This window comes from Anneissia japonica, unplaced genomic scaffold, assembly GCF_011630105.1.
Source record: "Anneissia japonica isolate Jap-2015-1 unplaced genomic scaffold, ASM1163010v1 scaffold287754_len4335492_cov202, whole genome shotgun sequence".
In the NCBI taxonomy this organism is placed as follows: Eukaryota; Metazoa; Echinodermata; class Crinoidea; order Comatulida; family Comatulidae; genus Anneissia; species Anneissia japonica.
Genome location: NW_022705543.1, coordinates 1,419,438 through 1,441,026, shown reverse-complemented (window position 1 = coordinate 1,441,026; position 21,589 = coordinate 1,419,438). Strand labels below are relative to the sequence as shown.

Genomic DNA, 21,589 nt, shown 5'->3' with positions numbered 1-21,589 from the left:
GTGTGAGAACAATGGAAGATGCTCTTTTGTTGTTTGTTATGTTATCTGTAGCCTTCTAATAGCCATGCCTTAACATCCTTTATAAACTTTTTTTATTTGTTGCAAACCTCCTCAAAGACACTACTATTATTCCTATTGTACAACTTGTTATTGCTTCTTCTGAGCAGGGATTGTCTAATCTAGAACGCTGAAGTGAGGCTGCATATTTGAGTAGCATCCTCTCTTTTTCTACTTTCACCAAGCAACTGCCAACCCTTAATAGTGAATTATTATCCAACAACTTTACTGTGTTTTCCTTTAGTCCGCCGTCCAAAGTGGGTTAGATGTCAAGTGGGTTAAAGCCGATGATATCAGACACTAATCATTGGATCATGTGAGAATGTGTTGTCTGCCAAACTTGAACAAGCTAAGTTTTCGAAATATGACTGTTTTCTGATAAATTCAAGTTTTTCACATGCTGAAATTATCAAAGTACTAAAGTTCCTACCTGTGTCATTAATAACTCCAAGTTAAATTAGTTGAAAGTACGGTTATCCTACGGTATCCAAGCTCCTGGAGAGTTTACGCTGTACTGAAAACTAAACAGGCATATTTTGCATTCTGCAGAAGCCACAGAATCAACCTCCTCATTCCCCAACGACATTTAAAGGGCCTGTGTGACGTAGAAGTCAGCTACTCTTCTCCATTATGTGTTGATACAGAAACAGCGATCTCACTTATAGTGTCTAGGCCAATCAGAAGCCAGAGACAAGTCATAGACTGTTCCATTCTAGTAGGTGTAAATCTCATTAAAAAGAAAAAAAATATATATTTTATACAAATTAATGAACATTCTTATAGCATAAAATATATTAATAGAATGAGTAATATTATTTATGAAATGATTTTATACTCAATGTTGTGTTATATATACATGTTCAAAATTTATTAATTTTTAAAAATAATTATTAATTATGGACTCAACCATTTACACCTTTGTGTGACGTTTCCTAATGTGATTATAGATTGCAAAGTTACATGAGAAAATTCTAGAGTGACACGAAGAGCCTAGCAGACTGGAACGGGAGTATCACTTGCCGTTAAGTAGCTCTGCCACCAGCTGACGTAACGTGTGCAGTGTATTCTTACATTCAGTGAATTCATACATAAACATTGCTGTGTATGACAGCTAATCAAGGGTGGAGAGTTCAGAATGTTTATGTTTTTATAGGCATTGAAATATGGTTGGAGGCTCAAAAAATTATCACGGCCTGAGATCATGAGTGATATATGACAAAAAGAAACCAACTGTGTCTCAAGTTTCGTCTTGATATTTTTTCTAGTGTTTTTTCTTGCTTTTGATTGTTTTATCACTGAGTTAATTATTCTCTTCCAAGTTTTATGTGATACACAATAATTATAAATAAATAATCCACTTTAATGTTTAAATATTAACAAAATAGCTATAGGGATATTTTTTTCTATTAAAAATAATATAGGTATTAGATATAATATTTTTTTTACAAAATTATGATATTTTAACCAGGAAACTTTTCAGTGTTCAGCTACTGTTCGCCCAAAGGGACCAGTATGCTTTTATAAGTCTTAGGCCTAAGAAGTGGAGTTTCTTTAGTCAAAAGAAATCTGGTTTCTCAAAAGATTTTAACTTTGAACCCTGGGATTTTAATGGGGCATCTTATTCACCAAGCTATTTTCCGAATAAAGTTTCAGGAAACATACAGATAATAAAATACAGGCTCAAAATTAGTTATATCATCTTAGAAGATTGAAGAGATCCATTTTAAAAATATTGATATACAGCGATTGACTTTTTGAACATCAATATCTCTTAAGTAAGACCCCCCCTCCAGGTTATTATTGACATTATCTCTTGCTCTCTTTATTATGGAAATGCTTTGTGATGTTCCCAACTGGATTTGACAGTTTCCATGAGGTGGTATTGATTTGTAATTGCAGTCTTCAATAGCGTCTGTCTTACAACTTTGAGCATCATAATTTTTGGATGGCCCATGTTTAAATAATTCATACTTTAATATCTATTTATAGTGAGCTCTACTGTAATTCTAATACCAATGCCATACATATTCATTAAAAAATTTGTAACAGAGAATGGAAGGTCACTTTAGAGTAATGACTCTGAATACCATCATATATATTTTTAATGGTACTATTTTCCCGATATTCATGGTCCATAGTAAATTATTATTTATTATCGGAGTGATCATTGTAATTGGAAAGAAAGTATTGATATATTTTGTAGGGGACATATCCTATAGAAGATTTATTAACGAGTACAATTTTCATAAAATTTACTTCGTGTGTGGTCATCGTTTGAATTTCATTTCACACACGGATTCAAATGTGATGGTTGTTTTTACTGTAAACAACCGGAAATCGAACACTGCGACCTTGAAACCAGTGCGTTAAACTATTACAGAACGCGTTTTATTCGTCGTCAACTTTATCAAGTCTGTGTTATACAGTATAGGCCATTTTGCATGTACCTGTACTACCGAACTTTCCATGTTCATTATAGCATTAAAACGGTAAGGAATAAAACGCAGTAAACAAGTAACTTCGAACTTCGAGCTTCGATGAAAACATGTAACGCGCACTACTACCTTGCCGACGCTTCCATCGAAAACCCAAGCGACGCGGTCTTAGACACGCCCCAAAATTGGTCAGCTGACTGGATTAGAAAGCATGCGTGTTTCTAAGCTTTCCAACGATATCAAACTTGACACGAGTTTGACCCCGGAACACGATTGAAAAAAACAGTAATTTCGTGAGTATTTTAAACGATGATTTGCCTTCGTTTTTCATACTTCCGGGTTTGAGTGTCTAACTAAAATCACGTTTTACAGTATTTTTGGTACTTAAATGTGAAAAATATTATTTGAATCCTATTCTTAGATACTTAATATACATGTTTTTAATGAAACACCAAAATGAGCAAATTTGACCTTGTCTATTGTTTTGCCTTTATATCTTAAAATCGTCTTAGCAACTTCCGACCGTTTTGGCTTGACATCGCCACATATTTCTTCAATACCATCAATTACCATTTAGTGAAGTGGAGTTGAATAGTTTGGTGGTTAAGATGCTCACCTTCCAATTCCAGGGTCCTGGGTTCAATTCCTGTCAGTGTTGCAGGTTGATAAACAAAACAAATTTAAATAAATAATAATAAACAAACAAATAAAGTTTGTCTTGTTCCCGCTTCGCTAAAATTTGTATTGAGTGACTCAAAGTCGTATTCTTGATGGACTGGTTTACATTCGTCTTCTGAATTATTAAATTCATATATCTGTGCAGGAATATTAAGCAATCTATTACACCCATAGCTATGGATATAAATGTATTATGTATTAGCAATGTCACGTTGGTGCTTCGCAGGCAAAGTAGTCAGCATTTTTCCCAAGGTGCCCTGCACATTTATGTCTCATTTGTAAGTGGAGAGTACACCAACTTATGATCATTAGTGCCACTGATAATTACTTGTTCTGGATGCTGTTAAAATTTAAGGAGAATGATTACCACACAGACACTGTTAAAAAAAAAAACCCATCTGATCTTGTAGTTTGTAATTTTGTGTGTATTCATTTATTCATTGTTTATTTTGGATTTTTTTTAATGGTCTATGATATTTAAAGAATTTGAAGACAGAATTATTTTACATCTCTTAAATAATGAAGAGCAGTGGTGTATCAATATGAGGAAGCGGCCTTCAATGGCGGCCTAAAAGAATTCCCCCCTTCCAACTCAGCCCCTCCCCCCACCAATTGAAAATTGGTGATACAAAACATCATGCTCAATAGATAAAAATAACCTCATATAACCTTATTTTGCGAGCTAGTGTAACCTCACTTTAATGATCGAGCCCCTACTTCACCATTGCTCCCATCAGCCTCCTTCCCCCCTAGACATGCCACTGATGAGAAAATATTTACCTTTCTAATATTCCATTGAAGCCCTATTAACTAATAAGTCTGCAAAAGGGTTAGCAAAATTTACTATTATTAACACATTGACTGCCAGACCTTTTCTTTTAGGTTTCTTTTCCTGTGTGTCAGAATAGGTATACATGTACAAACATACTTTTTTTGAAATTCTATCTAGTCACATATCATCAAAATGAGGTGTCTAATAAATTGGTGGGAAATTATTACGGGACGAGCAAACTCATTACTGGCACTGGGACAGCATTTTTTATTGTCTCTGCCAAGTGCGAGTTTTTTCGTCTGCTTTTTGCATGGGTTGGTATATGTTCAGAAGGCACCCCCAATCATGCAATCGAGTGTACTGCCAGCAGAATAAGACAACAAACATACATCCGCTATTTGTACATTATCGCTTAGGTGTATCTTCCCCGAACTACCACCCGTTAAGTCTGGTTCTACAATGTATATCAAAGAAGTAATAAACGCGAGAATGTTACCCCAATTTAGAAAAGTATAGTCGTCACAAGCACCCGCAGCAACATTCTGTGGTATGTGTATACTCGTTGCTGGCAGTCCAACTTGTTAAAACAATTCAAACAATTAAAGATTATTAGGTTAAACACAACACTTAATTTAAAGGTTGTTTCAGATTCCTTAAGCCTAAAGCCTAGCGTGCATTGCTTGTTTGCCGAAGTGATTTCATTGAGAATGCAAATTGATTAGGTGTGGAACTGATCGTTTTTAACGATTGCCCGCTGAAACTGTCAAATAATTATTTTGTTTGTACTTTGCTATGCTTTACTTGTTCATTGACAAAAGGTATTAAAAGTAAAATGTGGTTGATCTAAATATATTTTTTAAATATTTTCCAGGCTGTGCAATGTCATTCGGTTTTCATATTTGGCCGCTGTGTGTCGGTTAAGATCAGGGTAAAATGCGCTGACCACACTCACGTCATCACTTAAAAATGTCGAATGAACCATAACCTATTTGGAAGAAAAGGAAATGCTTTCAGGGATTTTTTTGATTGACATAAACTTTAACATAAACTTTCCTGGAAATGGGTCAACTGACTCATTTTAAGTGTGTGCAGCTTACAATTGGGGGTTATAGCTTTAAACGCAGTCAATGTACGGCTTCTCGAGTCATTGCAATGTACGTCTGTCAGTTTGGTTACCATAGACACCCAATCAGGTTATCCCACGTGTGCAGACACGACAATTTGTTAATTATATGATCTGAATTCCAGGCTATTTACCGTGTTCTCCTTTAAAAAATGCCTGTTCATAACAGGATTTTGATTGTAATAGAGACTAAACCAACATTACGGAGAATGCATAGAAGAAAATGACTGGGGAGAATACCCCGGATTCCTAGGAAATAAATCCGACTTAATAGTCACATCTGCATGTTGCTTCACCTTGGCATTTCTGGAGTGACTAGTATTTGATAACCTTGTTAAAGCTGTATATTATAAGAGCTGTTTGTTTTTCAAAATGTAGTATTTAAAAAATTTTATATTTTGCAATTTAACTTGGATTTTTTTTTTTGTAGATTGCATAGCTATTTAAGCTATGTTAATAAACCTTAATAATAAAATTTTATATTTTAATTTCTGAAATTTGTATATTTCGGTGATTATTTTCTGTACAGACGCATAAATGATACTGTTCCTGTTTCTTTGCGTAGACTTAACTGGCCACAGACAATCTAATGATTTCCGTAATAAAGTCTGTAAATTAGAAAATTGTTTAAATCCATCTCATTGGGAGTTTTGACTAATTTGATAATTTGAACTGGGCAACCGCCAATGAGGGTAATTTAGAAAAAAAATAAAACTTGAAAAAAATGAAAATTTCATTAGAAAACTAAAATTTTATAATTTTTTATGCCCTCCACTACCTGACATCTGCAAAAATAAGATGTATTTCTTCCTTATTTATATAAATTTTAAGCATTTATCAATCTCATTCTACTGTACACTGTTTAATTCATTATTAAAATTTAATTTTTATTTTCTTCATCTAGATGATTTTGGCAAAATCATTTTGCTAAATGAGAACATTTTTGTTTCTTTTTTTCCACCCTCTTTTGATAACCTTTAGAACAATAAATTTATATACATCAATACTAAAGGACATACGGTTACAAAATAATTTGGATTAAACATCATTTAAAATTATTAAAAAGAATGAATTAAATAATACATTTAAATTAAATGTAGTATCTAATTCATTTAAATTAAACAAGTAAAATAACAATCATGATATATAAAACTTATAATTACTTTATTTTTAAATACGCAATTTTCAGGATGTATACCGTAGTAATGAGTAAACTTGATTTGAAAAAGCAATGTGTTTTTTATCATTTATTACTATTTGTAATTGAGGCTTATAATTCCATTAAGTAAATAATCTGTAGGGATATGATAGAAATTAGTAGCAATTAATATTTATGATTGAATATTATTATTATTCTCTTTTCTAATGCCAGCTTATTCTGGAAACTATGTTAACCTTTTCCGTATCTTAATGCTAGCTAATTAAAAAAAATAACTTGTGCCTATTCCATATTCTTATACTAGCTATTCCACTATTTAATTTGCCAGCCAATTCCATATCTACGGTATATGCCAGCGTATTTTGTATTCAAATATGTCATCTTATTTTGTATTCAAATATGTCATCTTATTTTGTATTCTTCTGTTAGCATTTTTGTATTATAGTTTGCCAGTTTATTCCGTATTCTTCTGCTAGCTTAGTTCTGCATTCTGATAGCTTATTCCACATTCCAGAATACTCTAATTCAATTCCAGATTATCTGTTATTGCGCCGTGATATGATGATAATTACCGCTAAATACTTTGTAACATTCTACATGTAATTCGCACACTATGTCTTATTGCTTGCATGTAACACTGGGTTGTATTTTTACAAATAACATATTTTACATATGTGTGTATAATATATTCTTTTTAATTATTGTTGATCAATTCTATATTATGTATATTGTATATATTTTTGTTATGTTTAAACTGTACCACTTTGAAAATCAGTGTAATAGTACTGAAAGTACCTATAGCATAAAGAAGAAATATAAATTAAAATAACTATACGATATTAACACATAAATTATGTGTTATTTACACATTTAACATCTTGTGTGTTATTTGTATTAATGTTGTCTGTGTTATTCACAAACGATAATGTTATTTACATGCAACATTCTTTGTGTGACATTCACACGCACATGACATTTTATGTGTTATTTACACACGTTTACCTACGTGACATTTTACATGTTATTTAAATGTAATGGCAGTATGCCTTGGATCATTGCAAAAGAATCCTTCGAAGATTCACAATTTGAGACAGTTAAATAAATTCCGTATGGACCGTATAAACTTATATTGGCAGGCTATAAAAAGTCAAAAGTTGCGTTTCAGTGGCGTCATAGGCCGACTGTATCCCCTATGTTTCTACCTCGTATAATTGCTTTGAGCATTTTTTTTCCTCAAATTATTTGTTAATGGATGTTGAGATCTATCATGTGAATTGAATTATGGAATGCGTTTTAGAAGCAGTTTTGCTCATTTTTCATGTTATAACGTAACTTTCCACTTCTCCAATTTAAGCCAATGTACCCATGTAATTCTCTGAATACATTCTACACAAGCAGGTTTTTAACTGTAATTTCTTTAGTGCGTATTATTATGAGTTCGTAGTGTATAGGTACAGCAGCTATTTGGCTGTCCAATAAAATTATGCATACTCAGTATTAGTCTACAAATGATTATAGCATTTAGCAATGCGGAACAATTTTAGGTACCGTTATCATATGCATTTAGATTAAGTATTCTGCTTTGTTTCGTCATATGAGAAAATTATCTCAAAAAAAGTAATTGCTGTCGATTTCTATATTTGAATATTTTTGATTTTTGCATTATATATATGTTTATTGTTTCATACAGTAAAATAAATTAAGATTTAACAATTAATTTTCAGCATAAATCATTCCTCTGTTGATGGTTAGACTGTCAGCATCCTGATTTTCATTTTTGTATCATGTGGGGATTTATTTGGTTATACATTAAAGTAGTAATATGATGAGTTACCGTCTGTATTAATCATGCTATGTAAATATAAACATCCTTTACTTACCTTTTTGATTGGCTATGATGCAAAATAGAATATCAAGTTATATGTACCATCGACTAGTTATTGTTTAACAATTGATAATGTTTATTTTACACAGTATTAATGTTGATTTCAGAATTTCAGTATTGGTAGTTAAACCCATCAAATATTAATATTATTCTTTAACAAAAATGTACAACATTGTTTAACAATATAATGTTATTTTTTAATAATATTAATGATTTTTTGATAATATTAATGTTTACAAACTAATAAAAAACCAAAAGTGGTAAAGATTTATGTTTACTAGTAAACAATTTATATAATAAAATAGTTATATATTATAGAAATCATGCTTATTTGGAATATCATTCAATCACTCATAACTGGAGAGTATCATATAATATTCATATTTCTAACGAAGCATATTGCAGACTCACGCATTGCAGATTATCATCTCATGCGTGACGAAGGTTGTCGATGCAGACCGATATTCAGAATTTCTCAATATGGGTGTGTGTGTGTGGGTGTGTATATATATACACACACACACCCACACCCACTCCCACTCACACACCCATGTGAACCAGTTGTTCAGACAAATAACAAACCTTGCCTTCTGGTAATTTAATTACATTGTTCCATTTTTCCATTTATTCATGTATGCTCTTTTTCATTTTCAGCGGCAACTTACAAATTACTCTACTATATTTTTGTAATCAACTTTATTTTTTTCTCCATTTAGTTATTCATAATAACTAATATTTCCAGATTGTGCCAATTTAAATTGATGTATGTAGTAACGTACCTGGAGATTGTTGATAACAAATACATTGCTCTCTATAAGTTTTAACAACCATCTACAAATATACTTCTTTTATAGGGCATAAATAAAGGGTGCCACTACGTAAATTTTTTGTATTGTAAAGCAAATCCTGATGACCTATTTACAACGACATGCTCTCAACTCCTTTATTTTTCCATAAAGTGTGTCGGTACAAATTGTTCAATACATACATTTGTTTTTTTAATGTTCCATTTACTCTTTCATAAAGAATGCCTACACAAAATGCTACACAAGATAACGTCATATTTCTGGATATACCCTTTCCCTATAGCAGGCAAGATGCCCAATCACGGGAACGAAGCCTTTTTTTATAAGCATGGATACGGGCCGACAAACATACAACCACTTTGTATGTATTTGGCCCAATTACAAGACAATGCCCTGAGCATTGGCTATTCACCCCTACTATGAACGGTAATTTATGCTTGAACAAAATCAATATTTGAAAATCTGCAGAAGACATAATGGCAAGAAGTAATGTCAGTTTTAAAGAGAGGGTGCCTTTTGTATGTAATTATGTAATATGATTTCATGTGATTATTGATAAATTATAAAGACTCAGTACATATACTACCTGTACATAAATCTGACAGTTTTTTCATGGTCATAGGAAATTATAAGACCTAATCTAACAAAAGTTAGTTGATATTTTGAACAATGAATATTATGATATTTTTATCCATATTGCTTAATACAGCTGTGCATTGCTGACCAGCGGTGGTGAATATTTTCACGAAAATTGCCTCCAGCGTCAAATTTACAAAAATCAACAAAGTTATACCTTCCAAAGACATCACTGACCATACACTTAGGCCTTGGCTTTGTATTTAGCTCATTTTTAAAAAATTTTATTATTTTGATCCTGCATATGTGGCAAAGACAAGCCAAACCAGTCACTCGTCGCAAAATTTGATTTTAGGTTATTAATACAGGGTTAAAGAGTAAAATAAGAGCTATAAAATGGTAAAAAAATCATTCAAATCTGACATTTCCTTATGACGTTACAAGCATTTACGCATACAGCTGTTTAAAGAACAATATATGAGAAATCAGCCTTCAAAGTTTATGATTTCAGGCATTTCTCATGCAGAAACTATTATAAAATCATTAAAAAGTGTTGTTTTAACATTGAAATTGGGAAAAATAACAGCACAGCATGATGTATAGATACATGAACCTTAGTTTAGTGAAATAAAATAGATTTTTTAAAATTTTACATTCTAGCATGTTTTTGCTATTTTCTCTGAAACAGAATTTGCGACGAGTGACTGGTTTGGCTTGTCTTTGCCACATATGGTAATTATTATTGTAAATTGTTTTAATTTTTCGTTTCGATTCATTTCACAAGTCACATTCATAATGATAGTGGAGTGGGGTTGAAAAGCTTAGTGGTTAAGGTGCTTGCCTTCAAATTTTTTGATTTTTATTTATTTCACAAAGTCACATTCATATTCACAAGTGTGATTTAAATAGAAAAATTAAAATATGCGTATAACAATTTGAAAATTATGGAAATGAGATGCAATAGTAGAGTGGAATTGAATAGCATAGTGGTTAAGGTGCTTGCCTTCTAATCCCAGAGTCTGGTTTCAATTCCGTTTTCTCAAGACTAAAAAAAATTCACTACCTAAGCCTCTTAAAGAGACTGCTGATAAAAAGCATCACATTACTTCATTTATTTAAGAGGGCTCCTGAATATCAGCTGTCCTAGGATACGCTGGAAGGGTCATCCTTTATAAATATAGTTTTTTAAAAAAAGAGAAAAAAACTACATTGGAAGCAATGCTTTTAGGTAACCCTTTTACAGTGAAATTAATTCTAAACAAAAATTACTTAATCTAATGAAGAAAAATTCTAGAGGTAAAACTCCATACCGTACAAGTTAAATGTTAAACTAGGAGTAGTTTTATGTATGTGTCTATAGAAGTGGTTTTATATTGTGTTGACGCACCTTGTTGTTGGCATGTATGTATGCTGTTGGGTGAAATTAAGTAAATGCAGTTTTTACTGATTTACAGATGTTTATTCCAAAAATTTTTAATTTTAAAAATTAATTAAAATAATTAATTGTTAAAAATTGTTGTACTGATTACAAACTAATTAGTGTCTACATAAATTGTGTATGCAAATTTTATTGTTATTTAGCAAGAAAATATTGTTTTAATTTTCTATTTTAAACTGAAGCTTACAAGCAATTCAAATACAGTATTTATTGTTGAAGTTTTTTCCTATCAACACAGTCAGGCAATTCTTTTTTAAACGATATGTTTTAATAAAGTTATTATTATAGAATTAATGAATAATAAATAAGATGTGATGATAAAAATATGATTTAATAGCAGTGATCATGAGGATTAAAACAATAACTCATCATAATCATAATCATAAATCAGCATAATATCATATCGCAACTATGCTAATACCGATTATTATTGTAATTGCCGTTGGATTCGTTGCTTGAAGCCAATTTCAATAGACGATAGCTGCTGAATTCTCTTGCACACAATACACAGCATATTCTGCAGTTCCCATAGGAATTTTTCTGCGGCACGGAACATAAATCAGTAACTATAAACTGTTTGGCGTGCAATTATTCTCTGCCTTCATGTAGCTTTTACAAAGCCTTCACAGGTAGTATTACAGTTTGTATTGCAATTCTCAGCCAGTCTTCAATCAGTGGAGCATTCCTCTATATTTTATTCTCTTTTTTCAAGCTATAATAAAACCGTATCTTGTGTTATAACACTGAGGTAGACGCAAGTCATCACTGATACTTCATCAAAAAGTCCCCCTTTTTCAGTAGACACTCAAATACAGGTTCATGTGTTTCACAAAAAGAAACAATGTTATATAGTGACAAATACATAAACACACAGGTTACTTTTTTTAGTGAATATTATTATTATTATTATTATTCCAGATAAGTAAAATATATAATATAAAATAATAAATATTGTCATATAATAATAGTCCAGTTGAAAAAAATTATTCTTTTAAAATATATAAACATGGGGTATTATATGGAAAGATAGCCATATCATTATTGTTAATGATAAATTTATTATATGATGGTGTTATTTAAATATGGTATAAGAAATTAAATTATTTTTGTGTATGTACTATGTCAAATATTAAATATTGTTATCATTAAATAACTTTTCTTTATTTATTTAAAAAATATAATTTTTAATCTTATTTATAATCTTTGATAAATTGAAATGATGTTTTTATTTTTAATATGGTACAAAAAACTATTTCAATTTAAAAAAAATAATTTTTGAGTACATATACTATTTTTAAATATTTTCATTAGTATATACTATAATTAAATAACTTTTATTTATTTAATTAAAACAAATATTTTTATAAATTTAAATTATGTTTTATTTAAATATGGTACAAGAAACTATTTTACTTTTTTTGGTATGTACTTGTTAAATATTTTTATTAGTATATTTGTTTTAAATAAATTATTTAATTTATTTATTTATTTGATAAAAAGAATCAGTATTTTTCTATTTTATTGTAGCTTTTAATTTTTTTTTTTTTTTTTTTTTGGGTGGGGGGGTTTTGAAGAGCATAGATAATTTTGGCATTATTCACTGTACCTTTAATGCCGTTATTCAAATTACGATTTCATTTATTTTCTTAAGCAAGCAGTAACATTATTATTGCTATTATTATAACAATTAATAGGTAATAACGTCATCGGGTTTACTGACCCAAACACCTCAAGATGAGCAAATGTCAGACAATAAAGACTGACACATTACCTTGACTCAAATTAGCTGGTATAAACCTCAACAAGCATATAATAATAATAATAAAAACCAATTATTACTTATTGTGTTAGTATACTACATAAGTACCTGATTATTATTACTTTATTACACTGTATGACAGTCGGAAGCAGTGTAAATGTACGCCGAATTAATTTTGCTTCCGCATTTCTGATTTTTAAATTGATGCAGTTATTGTCTTCAAAACTTGTGCTTTATTTTCAAAACCGTTATTAAAAACAAAAGATATTTTTCTTTTAAATACAACTACTATATACCTAACTTCAAAAAAAAATTTTGTTTTGGTACTATATCTCATATTGAAGTGTTTGTTATCTGGACCCCAAGGAAGAACAATGTCCCCACAGTGATTGGGTAGCCAGAAAAAGGAAAGATTTCTAACTAACTAACTAATTAATCTTCTGACAAATCAAATGTAAATTAATTTATTAAATTCATAATATTTGTAGCACATTCTGAATTTCATGAGAATAAAATTTTAAATATAAAAACCAAAAAGATTTAATTTGTCACTTAATAGTATTGTTTTAATATACATAATAGTATATAACAATATAATATTGACTTTCGATAGATACACAGATAAAATACATAGTTTTAATTGCCTGTATTGATTCAGCTATGGTAAGTAGAAGCATGAAGATGAAATTGTTGTTCGTGGTTTTATTTGAAATATGTATTGATAAATAATATTGCTGGCAGTTGTATTATATTGTATCATATGTTAACTAGTTTGTAAAGAGAGGAGAAACACATGATAAACACTGTAACAGTAGTGCAATTACTATCTTTGATTTAAACTACTTAGAGAAGAGGAGAGGAAATCATAAAGAAAAACATTATTACTAGAATCATACTAAAACATATAGGCTGTATATGTAGTAAATTGGGAAAGAGAGAACAACACAAAAGATAAATGTATTTTTTGCTGCTGTCTTGTAACTGATATATAGTATAAACTTTTGGCGGCTTCTTGTCGTCTAAAATGCAGGAAAACTCTCTGGTCTGTCACATGTCATTGGACGCAACTTGATTGATTTTTATCAATGTTATGTTTTATTCTAACAACAAATGAGGAATGATTCCAATATTCAATGATCTCGTCAAACGTGCTGATTCCTTACATTTTCTATGCTCAAAAGCTTTCTGATCAATGGAGCAGTAAGCTTTCGAGTTGTATGTAAGAATGCACTGTGACATTATCACCAAGTAAATTTATATGTGAATATATCTGATATCTCTATCCACATTAGTAAATTTTATTTTGAATTTGTGTACTGGTACTGGTACTTGTAGCCGTCTGATTTCAGACATTTGGCAGCCATTGACATTATGTTGGACCTGTGTACAAACAATTACCAAACACAAAAAATATGGAAAACTGAATTGAATATATGAATAATATATAAAATATATACATATTTGAATATAATTATGTGAATTGTCCATATATAGACATGATGAGAATGAAGATGTCATATCATACCCATACCTGGTAGTATGGATAGAGCGTCAGACTACCATTTATTGATCGATATTAATTCATATTGATTTTGATCAATATTAAAGTATTATTTATTGATTAATTGATTGATGTATGATTTGAAACATTTATACTTTTTTATGTTACAATACTAGATGTAATAAATATTGATCATCTTTCTTATTCTTATCACTGTTTTCCATATTTCTTTTAATCATCTAGCCAATACTTACTATCCACATCTTCCTCTTATCTTTATTATGCTCTCTATATTTTATCCTTTGTTCATCTTCTTTTTCTTAATGCCGTTCTTTCCCACTTTCTCTACTACTTGTCTACACTATTGTTGGAAAAGATCATCTTTTAATTCATCCCTTAAAAAAAAAAAACAAAAAAAAAAACACATCTCCAAAAACTTCATCTTGTGAAGATACACCAATACAGTGTTGGAAATAATATTGAATCAGTAGTTTTCTTAATTTCAAAAGAAAAGGTTGGAAATCGAAAGTCATGTGATTGTGACTTCTATTATTGAATCACATGACTTAAATGTGTGTAGCTTAATTGTGTTAGTTACTTGTATATATCATAACACCCAAGCCATTCGATATTGGACCTATTCATGCACGAACGTGTAGGCGTCTGATCCGTTGGGAATGAATGTGTGCCGTATCAATATTGTGCATTTTTTCCATGCGTAAGATTATCATTCAAGTGGTTCATAGTCCCACAATTTAATGTTATAATATTAGCGGGCCCACAATAATCCGTTTACATTCATTATGGATGTAAACATTCTGAGCTGTCCGTAATATGATTGGATACTGATTGACATCCATCGTACCACTTTGTCCGCAAAAGCAGCAGCTTTCGTATATGACGTAGATGCCGGATGCAAAGTAAACATCAAGGATAAATGCCTTAAGGGATTGTCGTAATTTGTTTAGCTACCTACTGTATTAGTGGAGCTATAGCTTTAGAGTTAGGATACATAGCCATCCAATCTTACTTGGATTCTCAAATCCTGATTTTTTTTTCCACAACCTGCCCTCCCTAAGCCTTGTAATGATACTTCAGCTAATCTCATAGGAGTTTAGTTACTGTACTTGAGGATGAGTGACTTAGTTCATGAAAGATTACATTTCTTTTCCGTAAAGTGGTGGCAGGCTTACTGTCGTATCTGAAGTAAACATTAAAAGTGTAATCGCCTGCGGGCACAGTCATAATTTGTTTATTACCTGATGTATTAGTTAATTATGGCTTTATAGATCGTACATTATGTTAATCATTAAACTGTATCAAGTAAATTACACATGGGCATATGCCGTGTAGAATTAAAAATGAGATTGCAATGGTGTGATTACTTTAGATCATAGATGGAAAAACGAGTATACTAACCGCTTTACAATCATTTGTCATGTATTGAAGAATCATTAAAAGAATTTCCGAAAGAGTGTATTGTTTATGTTGAACAATAAATGTAATATTTTAAGTGTGTATTTTGTATTTTTACATATTAGATTAAAAAAAAAATTTAAAACAAAATATTTTCAATACCAATTAACAGATATAAGTAAATAATACCATTTCTTGTATTTTTCATTATAATAATAATTTAGACTTATATAGCGCATAGTTACACTAATAAAAGCCATAAAGTGCTTAAAAATTATTATATATTAGCATAACTAGGCAAACACCTTTGAGTTGATTGATGGACAATTAAATAATAATAATGATGATAAAAATAATAATAATAATAATAATATTAATAATAGTAAAACTCATTTTTAAATGCCAATTACAGAAAATAAAAAACTGGCTTGTCGCAATTTAAGGATAGTTTTTTGGAAATAGGCCTGCGAATTACTTTATTTTTTAACCATTATCTATCTACTGCAGCGTGAAGGCCTCATCATGATGTCTCCAGTAATCTGTTGCACCCTTTGATTCCAGATCGCTTCTCCCTGGTAATGATGTATTTCATCCTTTCATCTTTCTCACTGACGGCCTCTTTTCTTTCCATGAGGACTCCAGGTTGTGAGTAGTGAACTCCATAGTTGTCGTCTGCAGTTTGTATGTTCCGGCCCGGTTACATTTTCTGTTTGTGAGAATATCCTGTAATTAAGGTCTGCCACCTGATCCATTTGTTAGTTTTCCTCTTTTTGTATGTGATGATTAAGATTGGCCTGAATTAAGTATAGTAGTTTCAGTTATGTTAGTGAGCAATTCATTTTTTTAATTTACTTGATTGCAGGGTTTTTTTTGTTTTTTTGTTTTACAGATTTTAGCATGTATATTTTTAAATAATAAGTTATAATACTGTCACAACGAATGCTATTATTAGTTTTGCACCATCGTAGAGGGAAAAGCTACTGAGGATGTTGTCATAAAAATGACTATATTATTATTGAGATTGCTTATGGCATTAATAATATATGGGTTGCTGTCATAGGCTGGAGAATATTACTAACATTGATGTCAATATGAAACTCAGTGATTGGATTTTAATATCGTTGTACCCTAAAGTACTAATCAACAATATTTAATATAACAAGATTGACCTTGACTACTGTGTAGATTTGAAAGGTCAAATATCGATAAGCGGTAATGTACTAGAGGTTATAATGTAATGTTCCTAAGAGTGAACAACATGGAAAGAGGTTATATACTGAAGAGGCAATTGAATTTATACAATTTAATGTGTTTTTTATATTGATTATGCTGCATTCAAATTTGTACAAAGCATTTAGGTATTTTACATTAAGAGATGATATTTGAAAAAAAAAAGCTATTGAATTTGGAATTATTGAGTAGATAACAAAGTAGGCAGATGAAATAAAAGAAAAAGGTTTGTAATAAAAGTGTATAGAGATTATAAATATAAGCCAAAACTAAAACCATGAATAAAACGGTCATATCTTGGTGGAAATACTCTACATTATACAACAATAATCTACATTAACTTTTCATTATTTATTATTATTATTATTATTTTTATTATTATTATTATTATTATTATTGTTATTATTGTTATTATTATTATTATTATTATTATTGTTATGATACATTATTATTATAATTATTATTATTGTTATTATAATTATTAATATTATTATTATTATTATTATTTCATTATTCATTATTATTATTCATACACTACATTACTGTAACTTTACTAAATATCAACAACTACTGAGTCTTCACCCACATTCCTCTTACATATAAATATTTATATCTTACATATAAATGTTTTATATGTGTTTTAACTTGTTAGTGGCGGTTGTTATCGCTGTTGGTTAGTTCAAATAAATAAAAATAAATATAAACCTTTAGTTAATATCTTTAATAGAGTATCAGCGGTAATAAATCATTAAAAAAAAATGTTTTTATAAAAACAAATCAAGAGTGTAAATTATTAATTTCTATATAAAATAATACCAAAATCAAAAGTTAGATGAATTAAGACCTTATTGTAGGACAAATTTTTGTATGCTAAAAAACAACATTTCATAGAACACAAATGGTGGGATTTTTTATGATTGGAGGTTGGGATGGAGGTCAATCAACTTCTGTGAATGCTATTTGAAAACATCGCAATTAACAGCAGGGATGTAATGCCATTTTGATGGCAACATATGGGTAAACAACCTGACTGCCGGCCTTATGTTAAGAGTATTAATTTCAATCATCATAGCTATTATCAACATTTTGTTTAAAAAAATGAAAATCTTTTTCCAAAACAATTTTGTTGCACTATTTAACATTGTTTATTCATCCACCGCTAAAAACAGGCAAAATAATTGATTTTTATAATTAGGACTGTTTGAAATCATTATTATTGGAAGGGCAGCAGGCTCATGAAAAAGTCCAGTCTTAGAAAGGTTTGCAAGCAGAATTGATACGTACAATTTATTTCAATGAAGTTGCAAAGTTAAATCCATTCCCTATGCATCGCGTCACATTCACTGATGCCAAGCAGTCCATGACTCTAACTCTGTAATTATCAGCTGCAAAACCGAATCCTTTTTGTAACAGAGTACGATACATAATACGCAATATTCACACGTATTGAGTTACCTCATTATTATCCCTTTAAACTCGTGCTTCACATATTTTAATATATTATGTGAAAACGCAAGCTTAATTAATCAGAATATAATATCTTTTTCATGTCACTAATTATTTGAGGTATATTGCTGTTATTGCTCATTTTAAAGAATCAGTAAGTTATCGATTTTGAATTACACACCGATCATAACAATTTAGTTTTGAATGATTTACAAAATCTTACTCCAAAAAATTATTTAATTGTCTGCCGACCAATGTAAAGGTCTATTACCTAGTTTAATACCTTGGGGTGTCCTCTTTAATGATGGTTGATTACGATTTCTGCCAAAGAGATCTATTTCTAGCTATGTGGTGGACATCTGCCATGCTAATACCTACCAGTATTTGATGTCACTTACCCAGCTATATCTCTTCCGCTTTCATTTTGTTTTTAGAAAAAATTAAGAATGCTATAATTTTATAATTTTTATTTTTTGTTTAATTCAACATTTTATGAAAAAGAATGGTATATATAATTTATACATATATGCCCATATATAGTCATGGTGTGCCTATATATGGCCTATGATATGATGTCATCATGACTATATTTAGGCATGTCACATGTTTTCGTCAAATAATAAATAAATTATATGGATAAATTTTATGGATAAATCTTTCCTTTCAATTAAAAGACACTTATCTGAATATACAAAGGAAGCAATTAACTATTGATTGTTTTTGTTGATTCATCACAACGATGGATCTTCAATATTAGTTCAATGAGTAGTATACACTATATTTTATTAAAGTTCTCGCAAGGTTACGTCATTCAATACATTCCACGGTTAATATGTGCATTTTAAATGAGGGCATTCGTTGCATCGTGACCAGTCAAAGATGAGCATGGTTTCGAAAATCTCAAGTATACCACTCTGTGCGGTATTGTGTTGCATTGAGATTTTAATGTATCATTATATGCTAGGATAAAGTCTATCAATTCACAGAACACTTCAAATTCATAATTAGTTGTAGAATATTGAAGACTTGTTCCGTTGAATATTCGTTACTGACATTATTGAGGTTGAAGGCTTGTTCAGTCAAATATTTGTTACTGACATTTTAGAGGTTGAATACTTGAGTTGAGTTTTCTTCATTGACGTACAGTAGTGTTTGAAGGCTTTTGTAACGATGAGTATTTTAAAGTTCATAACACGCTAATTGGCATATGGCCTCAAGAACTTGTGGTTATTTCAGTTCAATGTGTGTTCATCAACATTTATTATCTTTATGGGGCTGGAAATGAATAATTGATTGATTAGTAGATTGGTTAATAGATTAATTGATTAAGTGATTATTAAATTCATTAATGAATTAAAGAAATGGTTGATTGATTTATACCAAATGATTGATTGATTGATTCATTCATTGATTAGTTGATTAGTTAATAGATTAAGTGATTATTAAATTTGTTAATGACTAAAGAAATGATTGACTTATTGATTGATACTAAATTATTGATTGATGGATTAATTGACTGACCAAGTGGTTTTATTGATTGACTGATTGATTGGTTAATTGGATGGTGGATTAATTGGTATTATGTTTGATTAGATTTATTGATAGCTTGTTAGTTAATTAATTAATTGATAGATTAATTGATTGGTTGACTGATTGGCTTGGATATGATGTACAGGTTTTATTTATGTACATTTAATTTTTTTTACACATTGTTTTTTTCATTCATTTGTTTGAATTAGGCCTATAAAAAAATTAATAGTTTATCACTCTATCTAGTCTGGAAAAGTGCTTAGGAAGGAAGGCTTCTTATTTTGTTTTTATGTTTTGCTAAAGCCAAACATCACCATTGAGTTGTTTGTTTGTGCATCGTTATTCAAGGTAAAACATGATTGAGATAATAACAATATCTATTAACTACGGTATTTACTAAAACACATTTCAAAAAATAATATTTGAAAAAAAAAATTGTTTTTCTTTAAAAAAAAGAAAAAAAAAAGTTTTCCGAAAATATATTTTTTTTCAATACTATAGAAGACATGCACGCGAGGGTGATCAACTAATCTCTTAAAAACAGACTTAATTACTTACTTGCAGAAAGTGCATATCAGTACAGTACTACTTTCAAATGCAAGCCAGTTTTAGGGGTGATTCCGCCCAGAGGATTTACCTGGCTATTTAGTCCTAAAACAGATCATTGTGACGATGTTGAATAGTTTCCATGGCGATGCTTACTCCTCTGCCTTCTGTTTTCATACGCTACTTCTGTATATCCTGTAAAGTCAGTAGCAAGTACTTATGATGTCACTTTACTCTATCAATCAGAGTGCTTAAGAGTTTGTCATGATCTTTGTGTGTTATGGTGTTGTGACAAAACCTATCTACAAGTCCACGAGGTCACATGGCATTTCCTTATAATTCACTCACCTCCATCAATCACATTGTCATCAAGCGTCTCAGGAAACTTTACTTATGCTTTTTTGTAAGACTTTATTTAGTTCATGTTTATAGCTATATTAACCTATTAAAATTTGTTCTACACAAAAAGGATTGCATTTATTCAATCATATACTGTAGTTATTTGAATAAACACCCCAATTTGAATAAGTTCCCCCTCAAATAAACAACCCCTCAAATTAATCCCCCTCCAAGAGCCGCATTAGGATTAAATGCATCCCTCGAATAAACACCAGGGGGACATTTATTTTTTCCTCGAACAAACGCTTCCCCCTTCCCCAAATGACTGAACAAATCTAATGGAAGCACCATCATTCTCAACACATTGATCACGCAATAACACATTTGACAGTAGGCCTAATTATGTGTTGTAGTTTTACACAAAAAAAGTAAAGGCCTCCCGCGAAAAAATTGCCTCCCTCGAATAAACGCCCCCTCAAAAACCTTATTCGAATAAATATGGTACAGTATTTTTTTTGTTGCAAAAGGAGAGAATACATGAACACATTGAGAGTTGTGGAGGTTTTAACCATATAATTGGTCTACATCTTATGACGGCTGATATTACATCCAAACAATCTCTTATTGAGTCCTTATTATTTGAAAATATTAATATTATTCATGGTTCTGTACTGTTCTGTAATTGTATTTGCTGAAGCCTTAGCAATAAGAAGATATAAGCCTAGTCTAAACTATGGTCTCAGAGCCTCTAAAGAGCTTGCATTCTTCACGGTGTACGGTAAGAATGGCCCCGGAAAAAATGGCCCCGGAAAAAATGGCCCCGGAAATAATGGCCCCGGAAAAAATGGCCCCAGTAAAAATGGCCCCATATGACAGGTAGGTAAAAATGGCCC

General features: G+C 30.5%; 1 protein-coding gene across 1 annotated transcript in view; it reads left to right on the top strand.

Annotated features, from left to right (window-relative positions):
* The first annotated feature begins 2,427 nt into the window (after positions 1-2,427).
* LOC117105812 (DNA repair protein RAD51 homolog 2-like) overlaps positions 2,428-21,589 on the top strand; it is a 33,145-nt gene continuing 13,983 nt past the window's right edge. The window contains exon 1 of the mRNA XM_033247105.1: positions 2,428-2,546. Within this exon, the coding sequence (XP_033102996.1) occupies positions 2,499-2,546 (48 nt within the window). The 5' untranslated portion in view covers positions 2,428-2,498. The remainder of the gene's footprint in view (positions 2,547-21,589) is intronic.